This window comes from Orbicella franksi, chromosome 6 (genome assembly GCF_964199315.1).
Source record: "Orbicella franksi chromosome 6, jaOrbFran1.1, whole genome shotgun sequence".
Lineage (NCBI taxonomy): Eukaryota > Metazoa > Cnidaria > Anthozoa > Scleractinia > Merulinidae > Orbicella > Orbicella franksi.
The window spans coordinates 22044710-22061385 of NC_138150.1; the positions used below are offsets into that span (position 1 = coordinate 22044710).

At 39.9% G+C, this 16676-nt stretch overlaps 1 protein-coding gene across 4 annotated transcripts; it reads right to left on the reverse strand.

Moving 5' to 3' along the window:
* Window positions 1–694: 694 nt before the first annotated feature.
* On the reverse strand, window positions 695–13798 carry LOC145489460 (uncharacterized). 4 transcript variants are annotated; one of them, XM_081468435.1, is made up of 13 exons: window positions 11980–13796; window positions 10001–10039; window positions 9525–9551; window positions 8611–8664; window positions 8406–8496; window positions 7901–7936; window positions 7651–7683; window positions 6768–6797; window positions 6492–6654; window positions 6011–6046; window positions 3757–4115; window positions 2940–3163; window positions 695–2474 (listed from the first exon to the last, which is right to left on the reverse strand). In XM_081468435.1, the coding sequence occupies exons 1-13, from the start codon at window positions 12127–12129 to the stop codon at window positions 2217–2219; spliced, it is 1500 nt and encodes a 499-aa protein (XP_081324561.1). In that variant the 5' UTR covers window positions 12130–13796; the 3' UTR covers window positions 695–2216. The 4 variants fall into 4 exon arrangements, with proteins under 4 accessions (XP_081324561.1, XP_081324562.1, XP_081324563.1 ...); XM_081468436.1 differs by lacking the exon at window positions 9525–9551 and having other exon boundaries at window positions 11980–13798; XM_081468437.1 differs by lacking the exon at window positions 6011–6046 and having other exon boundaries at window positions 11980–13795.
* Window positions 13799–16676: the final 2878 nt, after the last annotated feature.

Genomic DNA, 16676 nt, shown 5'->3' on the forward strand with positions numbered 1-16676 from the left:
CTAAAGCATCGCATTATCTCTTTTCTTTTCTTTTTTTTTTTTTGTCGGCTCAATACTCTAAAAGTTACCGCAAAAGCTCTTGCTGTAGACCTTTTGAGGCTGAACACCCTAAGAAGTAATAAAACCGTGTTTTTAACCGGCTTAAAGGATACGGCGAGCGTCCCAGTCCTTCCTTTCCTTTCATGAAAGTACCACAATCACATGGTGCAGCCTCTTGAGTCGCAGTTGTTTCTTTCCCCAAGAGGATGGGATTTTTTAGAAAGAAAAAATGGGTGTGGGTAAATGGTATCAGAGACGGTAGTCTTCACAGGTTAACTGCAATCCTAGTCACTTCTTCGTAGAAAAAGAAATAAAACGCGAAGAGTATCTCTTTTTCTTTATCAATCCGTTAAGTGAAAACTAAACTAGTACGGTTTGTACGACATGTACGAGCCCCGAGTACAGTACAACCTCCACTAACGCCCACCTCTCCACAACGGCCTCTTTTTTTGTCCCCTCGGACGGTCTATAAAATCCACTCTTATTTTAACCTCTCTACAGCGGCCACCTCTTTACAACGGCAACGACCACTGAAGCGCGTCTCAACTGCGTCCCTCCCCCCCCCCCACCCCCTCAAAGTTTGGTGTGGACGCAGAACCGAGAGAACAGATCGATGTGTAAACGCATCCGTTTTAAACCAGTATCGTTCACAAAAAACAAAATCGTTTCAACTATTTTTATTTTTTTACTCTTTCAACTTACTTTGGACATGTCAAGTAAATCAATGACTGAGGATCTATATACAACGGGAAATTTCTCAAGTATTAACAGTTAAGTTGTCCGCCATTATTGATAGATTCATTCAATCTAGTGTTCATTGCAAACAAGGTGTAACTCAAGTAACAGACTCCCGATCATAATTCCCTGAGAAATAGCACAAGGGTCCTTTAGCTTGTACCCCACGGGGTTGTTGAAAAGGAGGGATTGCAACCGGTAACTAATTTATGTTACTAAATTAAGAAGCCTAGAATTTAAAAGCTTTTAAGCTGCATCTTTTAAGCTGCATCTTTTAAAAGCCTTAAAAAGGAAACTGTCTAGCGTTTCGTTGACGGATGCAGGCAAAAACACACATATTCATTAAATTATGCCGGGTGGACTTATTCCCCTTATTCTAAAAAAAACCTGATATAAATATAATGATAAATTCTTGTGACAAGAGAAGATAAGGAATGCATCTTTGGTCTGTAAGAGACTTTTCCTCTTTCTCTTGTGACTACTCCATTCTATTACTCCGCTGTAACCATGAATAGACCAATTTCGACATATTAAAATTCAGCCTAACACAATAGACCTCAGCACGAGGCTCTGGGGAATAAACCCCACAAACTCTGTAGTTATTCCCCTGAGCCTCGTACTGAGGTCTATTGTTTTAGGCTGAATTTTAATGTATCGAAATTGGTCTATTAGAGCTAGACCTCGACTCTGCGCATGGCTACTAAAAAGTAAGTTAAGAATTAGCAAGTCCACTTTGCAGCGATTATCATCTAGTAACTGCGACTCTCTTTTGCTATCTTCTTCTAGTAAACCGGATTCCTCTTGACGTATTATATATATTACAAATCTATAAAACTATAAAAGTTACTCAAATTAGTAAAGGTCCACATGAACTCCTGATCTTGGCTCGTTCTCATGTTCTACTTGCTTGGTGAAGGGTTAAACGTTTCTTTAAAATGATAACGAGCGGGTTGGCCGATTTTTGCGGGATTCTTGGTAAAGCGCGAGACAAACGCGGTAGAAGAGACCTTTGACTCTTCTGCCACGCGTAGCTCCCATTCTCCTCGCGCGGACCACTAATCATTGGGGTCCGCAATATGTACACAAAAAATGGCGGTAAAAGATAACTTACGGTGAATTTCTTCGTCTTGTGTAGGTTCTACAAAAACTTGAAACAGGTAGTGCTAAAAATATTACAAAATGTGAACTCTGGCGGTCTTCAGTACACGAGGATGAAATATAGTTCTGTAATGTTTCTAGAATGAAAGTTTGGCGCCGTTATTCTACTTCAAGGTAGGGTGGATATTTTCTGCAGTAAAATGCTAGTCTTTGAGGATTCTCCCTCAAGCTTTCATCGTGAGTAATTCTGTAAACCTGATCACGCGAGAAACATAGCCAGAGTTGGCTTAATCTCCTCGCTTCGCGCGCGAACACGCGCTACAAAAGACTGGAGTAACGTAAAGTTACTTCTCAACCTTAGTTGATCCCTGATAAATGTCTGTACTTCGATGAGAAGCCACGGCCAGATAAACACTCTCACCCATGTTGAAAAACACCATATCTCGTGTTCTTTCCGACGGAATGTCTTGAACTTTAGCGAACTTTTTCGAATAATCTCGATCCCACGCGAAGATGCCTGGACTCCGGTCACTGCTCACTATCGCCAGGTATGTTTTCTCACGTGACATGAATGGGGACGTAATAGTGATCCAATCACGAGCCTGTGGAAGTAAATACTCACGTGAGCCATGATTAAAATATGATAGCCAGCAGTGAATGCTTTGTTTTGACATTTCTTTTTATTCTTTTCTTACTATTTGGTGTTCAGTACCCCTTTGGAGTAGCAAAATGTTTTATTTCTCAAAGAATGTTTGACAAATATTTTTTGCTGACTTCACTATTATCAAAAGAGTCGCAGTTAGAGTTAATGAAAAGTTTGCCCTATTTGTGTTCGTGATTACCGCGCAAAGTAAGTTCCTTTACCCTTACAAAATTGCTCAAAGATCAAATTTCATTTCACCTTTCAAGCTTGAAATATAAATTACCAGAACATACTTCCAAGATAGTTCCGAGAATTTGGTGCCATATCAAGACAATATTCGTTACTCGACGAATTTCTTTATTCTCATCACCTGTCATGTACACATTGTGGGGAGAAGTTTTATGTTAATCACAGCATATCTTACCCTTCTCGATGGCACTTCTTGGAATAGTTTGAATTGTGTTCCATTCCACCGGAAGATTAGGGAGCTCTCTGCCTTCCAGCGGGCCACAGCCAAGAAATGGACGCCGTCAACAGACAGGGCCTTAACTCCATAGGCGCGCTCTCCAGTGGGCAACCGATGAAACTCTTCAAACCTCGCCCCGGACCACTTGTAGATTAATGCGTATGCACCGCGAGAGAAGGGACCTGGGTGAAAGGAGGTCGACGAAAGTGAAATCGCATAAAATCACACACATTGGAATCTTGAACTTTCCATAATAAGATTGGATAAGATTGTCCATAATTCAGCCATGGTTCATCATAATAAAAAAATTTAAAATTGTTTTTCCCAATATGCCCGTACTTATCTGATCGTAACGTTACCTCAATAATTTGTTTCAAGAAAATCTGGTGCACAAATGGTGTTTTCATGCAGAAGCAATATTTCCTTAGTATCAGGGTTTTTGCAACAGGGGTGGGCAAGACAACGATTTACGTCTAAACTGTTCTTTCTTTCTTTTTTTTTCGGTAGCCGGTAAAAGTCTCCAAAAGAAAATGATAACGTCTAGCTCATGGCCAAATCATCTTAAATTTTCTATCTAAAATGCTCCTGTTTGACTAGTAAGAATATTCCAGTGTCGTAGCTGAGAAAAATACGATCAACACTAAAAACAGAAGCATTGATAAAATTGCACTGCTGTAAAGTCGGTAGAATATCAAGAACGATTCCAGAGGGTCTTTGGTAATCAAATGGTTGACTTTATTAGTTACCTCCGTATAAAGTACAGAAAGATTCATACCTGTTATTGCCAGATATGTTGAGCCATTCATTTTAAAGTGCTCTACATCAGCTCCCACAGCTGCGATGTCCTGGAACTTTACAAATCTCTCGCCGTCCCATTTATAGATGTGTGAGCTACGCCCATAATAAATTGCCACGGCCAAGTAAGTGTCTTCGCCGATTTTAAACGGCTCAATATCAAATGCTTTGACTGTTGGTAAAGTTTGAAACGGAACAAACATATCCCCATTCCACTTAAAGATTGGCGAGTCATGCGAGCGAGAATTACTAGCCACGGCAAAAAACACGTCTTCTCCAATGACGAAATGTTGCCACTTGCGAGCGAAGGGTACCTTGAGGATTTGGAAACTACGGAACCTTGAGAGAGAAAGACAGAGAAACAGGTTCAACAAGAAAAAAATGTCAAGTCCCCTAAGAAAAGTAATCCTAGTGCAGTGCAGTGTGTTTCCTGGTAAGCAATCACTACATTCTTTCATCTGGTTTTATCAGTCACAGAAAGAAGGGAGAATTTGAAGTCCTGGAAGTTGTGGGGAGGGGGAAGAGTCCAAGGGGTATGGGGCAGAGCCAAAGCAGGGCAGAACCAAAAATGACCAAAAGCAGTAGCGATTCCACGGTTTTTTTTTTACGACTGTCCAGTGATAAAGCGAATCTTAAGTGATCACTTGTCGGGAAACCCTTAAACGCAAACGCGACAACGATGAAATACAACAACAGTGTAAGTGCACCGTGTTTGAAGTTTCCAAACGTTTCTCAGGTACAAAATAACATTTCAAATTACAGAACTGACAAAGTGAAACAGTCTGTAAATGTGTTTGTTTCTTCTCGTTATATGGCATTGCCAGATGTTGATTTTACAATGTGTCCACCGAAAAACGCACGAGCGTATAAGTGACATCCTAGCTTTTATTGAGACGATGCACTTTTCAAATTTATGTAGCTGTCGTTTTGCGTTTTCCTAAAATTACCGCACTGGTATTGTGTACTAAGGGCAGGCTAAATAGCAAGCTTCGAGGCCATCCGCTAGTTAACTTAAGATGTACTCCTCGGCTGTTGTTTAGTTAAATGTCGTGTTTCAAATAAATCCTTTCACTACCAAACTCAAAATGCAAATTCTCCTCACTAATCTCCAAACATTTTTTCAACTTAGTTGTGAGAATTCGGTTGTACTTCAACACCTATCTAGTTTGATCCTGTTCTCCGAGGAAAGCAAATGCGCGGCTGAAAGGATTCGACTTCACAGTGATCAAGGTTTAATTTTTTTTCCAAACATCAATAGAAACGCAATTCTTAGAGTCATGAAAATGAATACACCGATCACTGAAGTAGCAGTCAAATGATGTATGGAGACCAGTAAGGGGATCCGTCCCGGGGGGGGGGGGACTCCCATATAAAAAGGACGGGGGGTGCTGGTACCTCTTAGGATGTTCAACCTCAAAAGGTTCACAGCAGGAGCTTTACGGTGCCTTTTAGGGTATTGAGCCGAAAAAATATCACAGAAGATAATGCCTTGTTTTAGAATTGGTACCTCTTAGGGGCTAAAAACATTTCAAGCCACGCCCACAAAACAGGATCCTGGTACCTCTTGGGATTCTTTTCAAAATTTTCGACGACCCTCCCCCCGTCCTTTTTGTGAGGGAGTTTCCCCCTCCCCCCGATCACTGCGTGAAGAGGTGAAGTGCATTCAAATAACTAAGGAAGGGAAATCAAAGACAGCTGAGATAGAAATAGGCAAAATCAACAGGCAAACAAATGAACCAATAAGTGAATAAAGAAAGATTGAAGAAATAAGTAACTATAACTGAATAACTGACAGTGTGACGGAACAACTGCAAAACGAAATTTTCCTAAGAGGCGCGTGGAAACCCGCGCGGACACAAAACTTCTGCGATACGAGGATCTGTAAAATTTGGAGCCATTTTTCTGTAATACTTAGCATTTTGCACGGACTTAAGTTGTCAGTAAGGCATTCGAGGTAATGAGACGTGTTATTTATCTACACTGTTAAATTCAGTAACAGATATAAAACAAATAACCACGTTAACAAAAGAAAAACAGCAACAACAAAGCGAAAATTGGTTATTAAATCGAACAACACGACGAACGATTACGTTAATATTTCGTTTAGCAATTAATCTCTGAACTTGTAACAGTGCAAATGGAGTGAGCTCATGTGAAAAAGAGAGGTTAATATTACAGTGTGTGAAAATTATAATTATTATTCATGAGGATTATTATGTGAAAGATTCACTCACGGGTTGTAACTGGAATCTTGTTCCAACGAATGGACACTAAATATGAAAAGACACCGAGATACGTAATTCACACACAGAGAAATGGAAGCTAAAAATGCACAAAAACGACAACGTATGTTCTTTTCATACAGTAACAAAAACAGTAAAATTTCGATATGGAAAATCTATTTAATAAGAGTGGTTTTCATAACTATGCTAGCTGCGAAGTTAGAACGTCTACCAACGTTTGGCTATTTAAACTGCTGTCAATCATAACGACGACAGCAGAAATCTGCAAAATGATTGGATAAGGACCGGTTTGTCCGAGAGACGACGATGTCACTCGGTCATGTTTAGTTGCCTTAGTAGCCACGATCGACAGCACTTTAAACCCAATTGTTGGTCGACGTTTGAACTTACTAGTTCGCGTAGTTTTGAAAACGCTGTAAGGTAAAAAAAAAAAGCTGAAAACGACATAACTGTTTTAGACAGCCATGCTTACCTGTATTCGTTATCCCATTTGTAAATAACGAAGCTCTTCCCTCCCAACTGAGATACGCCCAGAAACAGCTGCTCGCCAATGTAAAACGTGCCCAGGTCCCACGCATCCATGTATAGCGTTTGAATCATGTATTTCTTCATGAACTGGGTCTGGTTAGGGTATACTAAAAAACAACAAATTCGCATAAAGTCAGCAACACAATGATTAAAAGCAGAGCACTTTGATGTGTGTATGGAATGAGAGGCTTTAACCCGCCCCAGCTCCCGTCTTACTTACCTCCTGTAGGAGGCTGAGCAGTAGTTGGTGCTGCAAAAAGAGAAAAAACATTTTACGACAAGCATTTTTTTCACAACTAAGCTGTATTGCTTTTTTTACGACCCATGATACAGTGGAATCCCTATTTTTCGAGCGAGTTTTTGTTCCTTTTGCAATAATATTAGAAAACATTTATCCTCGATTTTTTCTAATCCATTTCCGTTCCCTGAAGTGGCTCGAAGAAACGGGATTAAACCATATCAGCTATAAAAAGACAAAGTCAAGCCGATCCAAAAGTAATGCTATACGTCACCTCTATTTTGTGTAAACCGCGCCTCCCCCGAAAGACGAAAGCAAACAAACAAACATACAACTGCTAGAGTAATCCGTATGAAACGAGAAAAATAGGATCCACCCATGCTTTTGTGGTTTTGAATCGCCTTACCTATCTTAACGCAAATTTAAGTTCTCGAATGAATTCGATTTTCTAAAGTTGAGTTCTAGTAGTGTTAACTGGAGTGTGAAGCAATTATTTGCTCCTAGAAACTTCAGCAGTAAGCCCAAATTAACCGCAACAAGCCTTTTTTGTTCCGGCTCTGTCCTTGAAGAAGGTCAACAATACAACTTTTTCAAGCAAAATTATCAGTTCGCAAGACTTAAGTGTGTTAATTTAGGTTTTCAAAACGTCCTGAGCAAATAGGTTATGGGTTATCAAGGTTGATGTATTTTTTTGAAAATTATGGGGAATAGAATTTTTTATATTCCAAAAAGAATTTGTAACCATGAAAGTACCACGAAAGAAGCCGTTAGTCATACTTTTCTCGAAGATTTGTCTCAAAAAACAGAAAAATCTGCATCATAACATAATCTCTATTTATGGCGATTACACGAAAAACGTCCTTACTTGACGACAAAGTGGGCGTCGGCACTTGATGACCTGGAAAAAGGAACAGGAAGAAGCATTTAAAATGGACAAAATTTGCTTCATCACGACGAGTTGTCAGCGTGAATCCGGATCGATACGAAAATTGATGTCGCATCACTAACCATGCAAAACAAACAAAGCACTTGGATACTGAGTACTGATGTCAGAAAATAGCAACAAGATACACTATTATGGTGAATATTTGTTTATTGACAACGTAAAAATATACCTTCGCATTTCGCCACGGCACTGCAAACTTCTGCTCCTGAAAACGGTAGACAACACAAAATGCTCAAGATCAAACAATGGATTAACTTCAATGCAAAAACAAAAGAAACTAAAAGATGAAATGAGTTTTAATCAACGAGACAATTAGCATCTCCAAGGAAACAAAGGGACTAACGCTTTTAAACAGAACGGTTATATTGAGACTTTGTTGGACTTAACGAAGGAAAAATTATTGAGTATGCGTCATTGAGCCTTTTATGTGCGTCAGAGTATTTTAAGAACCTTATTTCACGTATTTACGTCAAGCGTCCTGGGTGGTGCAAGCATTTAAAGAACAAGTCTTATGACGGGCTTGTTTCGCGTAAAATAACTTCAACATTATTTTTATCACCAGAACGAATGCGTAATATTACAAGCTTAAACGAAACCGCATCGTCACCATTAGTAGAGTAGAGAGGAATAGCAGGACACGTGCAGTACTCGTGTGCAAGTGTTATAAAACGTACCAAATTTAACGCATATCAGCTGCTTTCCATCTGAAGTGAGGTACTCTCCTGGTTCACATTTTGGAAGGGAAAGTGCCGAACCAGGCTCCCCCTGAAACAAAAGAATCCAATCAAAAACCGCCCAGCTATTCTCGATTGAAATAAACCCTCAGGCACATTATCCATCAGTTTCGGTCAGGTTCGAAAAAAATCGAACACAACTCACCCTCGGTCCTTCTGGGCCGACAGGGCCTGTCTCTCCACGTGGTCCGGGTAAACCCTAAAGTGGAACAGATCCGAATAGATCAGCTATCTTTAACTAGATGAGCACACATCAACCTTGGTCAAACTTCATTGCCACCAAGTGGTCAGCAACAAATTTTATTTGCGTGATGCATGCGTTGAACAGTTTAAAGGAGCACTGTCATCTGTTTTTGCAAGCTTTACAATTATAAACGCCAAAAGCAGATCTGGATTAGATCGAAACCAGTAATGATGTGCTCTATCTATAGAGGAGAACTAAATAAACGACTGGAAAGCATTGGGAAAGAAGCATGAGTAATGATGGCGAGGATGGAAGTGGATAAAGAAACTAAAAAACGTGACAAAATAGATCCTGGGACGGGCTTTGCAAATAGCTTGAAAGATTGGCACAAAAAAACTTACTGCAGCCATAAAATTCCTGAAAAAAACGCTCTTTCTTGTTATTATAGCCTTATGAACTACAACGTGACAGTGCTCCTTTAATTTTGCTCATACGTTTTATGCCAGTGCTATGGTGCTGTGAAATGTGACGTAATGCTGTCGCTATGAAATCGTGCAATAGGTGCTGGTGATGGGAGATGAGAGGTGGCTAAGAGTGTTTTACAGTTTGAGGTAGTTACTTGCAACTTTAAGGTGTTAGCTTTTATCAAGATTACCCGAATAACTTGTTAAAGAGGTCAGCAAAGCGATTAAGCCTTCAGTACAAATCACTATGGTTACGGGTTAGTGGTCAATGTGTGTTCTTTAAATTCGTCACGCAATCTTTCCTTCATCTCGTCACAAATCCCTCTTTCATAATTTAGCGAGGACTGCGTGACGAATTAGGAGAACGTCCTTGTTTAGATTAGCATCTGTAACATGAATATGGTTTAGTACCTGAGGCCCGATAGGTCCCTGAAGTCCCTGACGATGAAAAGCAAACAGATGTATGAGGAGAATGCGTGAACAAGGCGACAACCCCACCATACAGTTGTTACAAGTCAAGATATTACGAGTCAATTCTGTTGGAGATGGACAAGCCATTAAAGTAGATAACCTTCACCTTGGGTTGGATATGTGGTTAGTAAGCGGCTGATCACGATGGACGTATGTACGAGACGTTATTCATGAACGTAAATATTGCAGATTTCTACGTTAAAAGTTAGTTCGAACAGAACTTGGATTTGCCCAGTTAACATACAATCTTGTTCCCGGGCTCTGCCGGCAATTCGAATCCAAAATGGCGGCTTTTACAAACCACCATCTTAGATACAAACGCCGAGAGGATCCTAGAAGGGAGTTGGGAAAATATGAAACAAATGCCCAGCACAAACCACAGGAAAACCAACGATTTAACCTCCTGTTGACCTCACCTGTTTTCCTCTGGGTCCTCGGGTTCCTTTCGCAGCATTCTAAAGTGTAAACAGAGGAAATCAACAAAAAGAAAACGCATTTGACTTACACACTTTTAACTTTTGTCTCTCACCGCTTTAATCTCAGTCGCTGATTGCCACACAGGACATGTCTTTAAACGAAAGCCCTGAAAATTTGATGCTCAACGATGCAATATTTCCTGTATGTTTTTTTTTTCATTGTCATAATAATAAAAACCTTTCTGATTGAAAGTGTACTGATATTGAAGTAGAAATTAAACGCGACAGTCTTGCGGGTTTCATATTCGTACAAAGAAAATGCCGATGGCTTAATTTGTACCTTAAAGGCAACAAAGATTATGCATATAAGTCCGAATCACAAAAACAATTTTCTGGAATTGTTAATCCATTTTGGTCAAATGACTCATGAACGCAACAGAAGTGGCACCACACCTTAAAATTCCAAGTTATTTGACCGCAGAAGAAACATAATGAAAGCAATATTCGAGAAACCTAATTAGCAAATTTCTAATGGCAACATCGCTTCGAGAAAGTCACTGGGTTCGAATATAGCCGCATTAATTGTTTTCGACGTAACGTTTGCTATTTATAGTTTAAGTACAATAACAGAATAGTGCGCTTGATTCTATAATCGAAGGTAACCGAGAAACGGTGTATTGCCTTGCCAGCTTGGAAAAATAAACAACTTGTATATTGAATTAGCATCTCTGCTGAAACCACTCACGCCCGTCTTCGTTAAATGGTTCAGCGAGGAAGTTTTGACATCCTTTTTAAGCGCGAGATAAATTATCCATTGTTCAAATTTCCTTGTTTTGATTGCTAATAACGTCACGAGGTAGGCGCGAGCTTCACTTTATAACAAGACGGGAACACACAATACCACTGCGGCCTCAGGGTAAATTTCACACTCACAGGGGGTATAACTTTAGGTATTTCTCGAAAAGAGCGCGAGATTAACAGATCGAATGCCTTATGACAGTTACACGTCTTCAACAAGTGTTCCGTGATTAATAAAACGCGCGCGCGAGGGTTTAACATTTTTATGGCGTTTCTCGGCGCTATCTTTCACTTTTTTCGACCTTGATCATGTTTTCAATTAGGACATGACTCACATTTCTAGAAAAACCGCGACCTCTTTCTGGGAAGCGTTCCAACTCCATCAGAAAGTGACATGCTTTTGTATTTTAACTGAACGAAAGTTTTCTTTCTCCATTTTGATGGCTTTATCGCACGAAAAGCGCACACAGCGCTGGTCAAAGTATCTTAGCGGGCGCCCAATCTGATTTCCCTTTACGTGTCCTTTGCCGGATCAGAACTTTGACATTTTCTTATCAGTGTCCTCTGCCTGACAATAGGCTGGCTTGACAGTGTTTAATTTTGTGATCTCTACAACCCTGTAATTTGCATTCCATTGCATTCCAGCGAAGCGAACCCATTAAAAATCGTCTAGAGAAATACACCATATGTCAATAGACGGGCGATACGCAACTAGTTGAAAGGACATAAATTTTGACGGGCTAAGTACCTGGCACGGAAGAAATCTCACGAAAGCAAACGGCATGATTTTTTACTGTTTCTTCCAAAACCTCTTCCTTAAGCTAACAAGCGAATGAACGCAACAGAGCAGAAATCCTTTGGGAAGGTTGTTAAGCAATTAAAACATCGAAGAACTGTAGTGTCCTTTCGTTGCGCAAGGTTATGGGTACATGTACCTTGGTGGAAAATAGTTTGACAAGAAAACACTTGTTTTGAACTATATTGTGAAGTTCTTTTAAATCAACAAGCTTAAACCAAGTCCCACACCAAGGAAAGACCACTCTTTCCCGTACCTATTAAAAAGTTTAATTTACCATTCTACACTCAACAAAGGCAGTGAAACTTGGTCTAATTAAAATAAAATCATTGCGTTGTAAAATCAACGCCATCAAAGATGAAGGAACAAGTACGTTTGTACTCACCCGCAATGCCCTGCTGAGTTTCCCTTCGATTTCAGTTGAAATATACGTTCTGCAAGCTTTAGAACACTGTCTTTTCGTAACAACGGTTGGAGCCAACGAAATTGTCAAAACAAACATAAACGGCAAAAAAACCATCATAAGATGAGCCATGGCTAGGTTCCTTCTGTGAATATTCAGGAGACAGAAACGTACTGTACTGTGACTAAACCACGATCGGTGTCGTTTGTATATACTAAACGGTTTGCAAGGCGAGCCTGCTTCTTATAAATGATCAGAGATTAAATCATCGCACCGATTTATCATCAGCCCCAAGTCACGCGTTCACACTCCCAAACCGCATTCATTAAATCAAATGCAAATCAAGTCGATTGAATCGCAGTGGGGCTTCACTCTCACCAATGAACGACAGGCATTTACCGACGGGACGCACCCCAAGCTTCAATACGAAGTTTCCCTTTCAATTTCCGGTCGTTTTTTCAAAACAACTGAAAATATTACTTTCCGCGATCCAAAACTTTTCACAGGCGGAAATCGATATCAAAATAAGCCATTCAAACGCAAGCCGGGCCTCGCGCACCGGAAGTGTTAACAAGATGGCGAATGTATATATCTGAAGAGTCGGTTGAGCCCCAAAAATTCCTTGCCCCCCTTGGCTGCCCGGCACATGGGCCACTGAAAGAGCGGTGGATTAATAATATTGCAGGCACATTGTAACATCTTGAAAACCGCTATGTTAAATATGTCACGCGACGTTTTTTTACAGCTGATCTTGAGTAAGAAGGTTTACCGCCTAATAGGCTCAAAATCGTGCCATTGATTTAACGTGATATGCTCTCAATGGCTAAGCTATCGAATTCCTTTTGTACAACTATGATAAATCAGTCATCCGGTGGTTAGAATTGTCGTCCCTCGGATAACAAGGTGCATACAGATGGCCGGTATGATCGCGAACGAATGCTAACAACACCTTGTCAATTTGCGCAATATCAAATATTTTTCGCAGGCTTTTCATAACATAGTAATTTGTGATTTTAAGTGTTTCCCCAGGCAGGGGTGTAGGGTGGTCCTTCTTATCACATGCGGCATCTGTAGGCTCAAATACCCATCGCTTACGCACAAAAAATGCGAGATAAGGAAACTGTCTGCAGACAACAGTCATAATAGAGCTCATTTCAGCACTGTGCACACTCTTGAGTGCAAACAAAAGCGTAATTCACGGCTCACTAGACTAAGCACTAATCGATGCTCAAAATGTTTAATAGCAGCACGACGGCTTTCTGAACAAAGTTGGCTAGGATGATCAATTCTTGGTCTTGTAGTATAGTTCTAGAGCTGGCTATACACCAAAGAGTTGATGCCTGTGTCCTGGAGAAAATAGGGAGGGAGGGAAATCAAATCAGGAGGGAAAACGAAAGGTGACTTTGAAGACGCCACGTATTTAAGCAGACCTTGAGGAAGTTGGTTATGGAAACTATCGCGGCTAGTTATTATCAGTACTTAAGACAATCGCCAGGGGAGGAAGTCTAAGAACTCTGACCACGATGTTTAAGTTTTGATAACCGATTTCCCTTCCCTTGCGTGCACTATTAACACGAATGCAAAGCCTTCCATATCCGCACAAGATAATAAGCTCCATCATTAATCACGCAATTTGAATTGAACGTCTGTTTGATTAATTTTATTATCAATTAATATTTATATTCAGTAATAATTCAGTAGAGAATGCGATGTTACTCTGGGCTATGAAAGCTCAGATTGCATTCTTCACAAACTTGATGTTGTGATGGGGTATAAATAGGGAGCTAAAAACGCTACAAAGATGATGAAGTCGACACACCAACTTGACTAAGGCTTCCACGAGACCGAGGAGGCCAAAATTCGTTACATAACATGGCATGAAATGGTCTACTCTTTATAAAACAGCACCCGTGCATGAAAGACTGGCTCTCGTGCACGATTGCTTATTACATAACAAACCAATCCATGCAATACAATGATTTGTCAAGGACTAGCTGGTCGTGTTTTAATATTCCAGGCTCGGATTAATATATTTGGTCATTGAATGAAGAGCTTCAGATAGCGACCACTTAATTGAATCCCCAGGATGAATCGTCTATACAACTCGTACTAAAATCCCCCCGGGGGATATAAATTCCTAGCATATTTGTTCCCAGCGGCACGTATTTTGTGGGTCGTGTTCCAAATCTCAGGGCAAATCGAAACAAAAGCAGAGCTTCGTGTGTGGAAAGAGAACATAAAGTAGATGTTTACTGGTGACTTAAAATATGTCTAATTTTAGATCGCATATCCGCCTTTGGACATTTGGCTGGTTGGCTATATTTGTCCTCTTTGTCTTAAAACACACGTAGCTGTGCAACATTTCAGGAAGTTGAAGAAGTTTTTCAAGTACGGACAAATTATTGACTTGGCACATTATAAATTAAAATGAGATAATCTAATTTAAAAAAGAATGCTAGGAACTGCGAAAGGATAGAGAGATGCGCCAATTTTTGGCAAATATTTAATTTCCTGCTCGGTTTCGCTTCTCTCTGGAAGATTGCAAATGGCAAATAAGAGCGATTTCTCGCTGCCTCGTCATCAACATTGTGTTCCAACATGGGCAAATTTTCCTCTCGGAGATGGAGTGAACACTCTCCATTTAATCGGATCGATTGTTATTTTGAGATAATAGTTTGTAAACTTAGAATCGTAAAGTACCATTACAAACAGTTTCAGTGCCTCTATGATCAGCAAGCTTTGCATGGAAGAAAATCACACCCGAGTGGAGCTGGACATGAGGCTTCGAAGAAGTTACTCAAAAGTAACAGTTTCTCCCATGCCTAAAATGCAGCCTTATGTGGTAGACGCTACCCCCTCCCACCTCATGTGTGCAGACCCGTCTCGTGCACAACCCTCCTGCACTCCTACAAAGTGACACCCCCTCTACCTTGAGCCAGACAGTGTTTTCAGACACTTACTTTCTTCGACTCGACACCAAAAATTATCATTGTGAAGTGCGTGCCACGAATATTGTGTCTTTTTACTACAACTTTGTGTGGCAAGTATCGTGTACATAATATTTACGAGTGTGGAGCACGAACGTCTGAATTCGAATTATTTTCGTGCCCAGAGCACCTGAAACTGGTTCTGTAGGTCGAGAGTCTCTGGGAAAGAGAATACCCCTCTGGCAAACATAAAGCAATACCTAAGCATTGAACTGCGCACAAAAGAAAAAGAAAAGTAGAAAATAGATGTAACTGAGAATGTTAATCAGCAGCCCATGATAGAGCCAACTGACCCTTAACGCCGATTAAACTGTTGTTGTACGCTCTCTTTTGTTTTAGAATATTGTTTTTCCGGCCCAGACTGAATATCCTTATTTTTGTGCCAATTTTCGGCTGAAAATATTCTTGTGAATATTCTAAGGTTGGATAAAGGGATACAGAGTGGACTATGCCAATAAAACGTCAGATTGTTTGTGCTATCGTGACATTGACGGCGTTGAAGTAATTTTGGAGCAAACCTGCAGGCAATAATCTTGATATGAGCCATATGACACGCACAACATCTTTCAGAAATCATTACCGTCGAACATACGGCTAGTGTTGAGTTTGTTGCTTTTTGGCTAGTTTTACCGTTTAGAGAAAGGAAAATTTAGTTAAAAACATAATTGTATTATATTTACAAATTTTCAACTCAAAACATGATATTCTTTTCAAAATCCCAGCCTTGGGTTTATTAAAATATTCTTAGAACTTGTAAATTTCAGCCTCGACATTGTCATAAACAAGAGCGTAGTGAAAATGCCACATAGTACATTTTAAAAATTAAACTGAAAGAACATACAACCACTGGCGCGTTGGTGCTATTTACTTTCCGAGTGTTTAAGCCTTACAAGTGAATATATGAAAGATCATATGTTTGAACTGCGGAGAAAGATATGATTAAAGACATGACTGATCATCGCAGTTATGCACACAACTTAAGCAGTTGTGAAATTAAAGCCTGAAAAAAAAAATCAGGCTTGAACGGGATTCGAACCCATGACCTCTGCGATACCGGTGCAGTGCTCTACCAACTGAGCTATCAAACCAACTGGGAGCTGGTCACATTGTGAGTTCGCAATATACCCGCAGATGGTGAAGAAGAAAGATCATATATTTGAAGTGGGGAGTGAAAGATTGAAAGATTTGTATTAGCATTATTAACAAAGACATGTTGTTTTAGCACGTGGTTTGTTTGTATGAACAGTTCCGACACATTTCATATCCTGACCGGGTTTCCTAAAACTGGATTAAGCTTATCTAGGATTAGCATCAACTTACACTTCAAGTTTACACGTTATCATCAACCATTTCTGTATTTTTCAGTACCTTTGTAAGTATATATATGTTTTTCGCTAATTTAATTTGCTCCTCAGTTTCCGGACCCGAACCGTTAAAAAACGTGTCTGCGTTTTGCCATATTTAATTTCAGTGAAAATTTTTAGAACATTTTCGAAATAGGATTAAAAAAAATATGGAGTGATCCTACAAAAACCGCTCTCGGAGAAAAAACATTCGGAAATAAATGATTCGCAGACATGTTCTCGTTGTTTATATGTCAAACTAGCTTCTGTACAATATTTAATTTCAGTGAAAAGTTTCAGAAGATTTTCGAATTAAGATTTAAAAAATATGGAGTTAAACCGCTTTTGG

Excerpts from the sequence above, each read along its gene's own strand:
- LOC145489460 (XM_081468435.1), bottom strand. The coding sequence starts at position 12,129 with ATGGCTCATCTTATGATGGTTTTTTTGCCGTTTATGTTTGTTTTGACA. Across the intron at positions 7,684-7,900 it reads TGCCGTGGCGAAATGCGAAG|GTCATCAAGTGCCGACGCCC; the intron begins GTATATTTTTAC and ends TCCTTTTTCCAG. Across the intron at positions 6,798-7,650 it reads GACGCCCACTTTGTCGTCAA|CACCAACTACTGCTCAGCCT; the intron begins GTAAGGACGTTT and ends CTCTTTTTGCAG.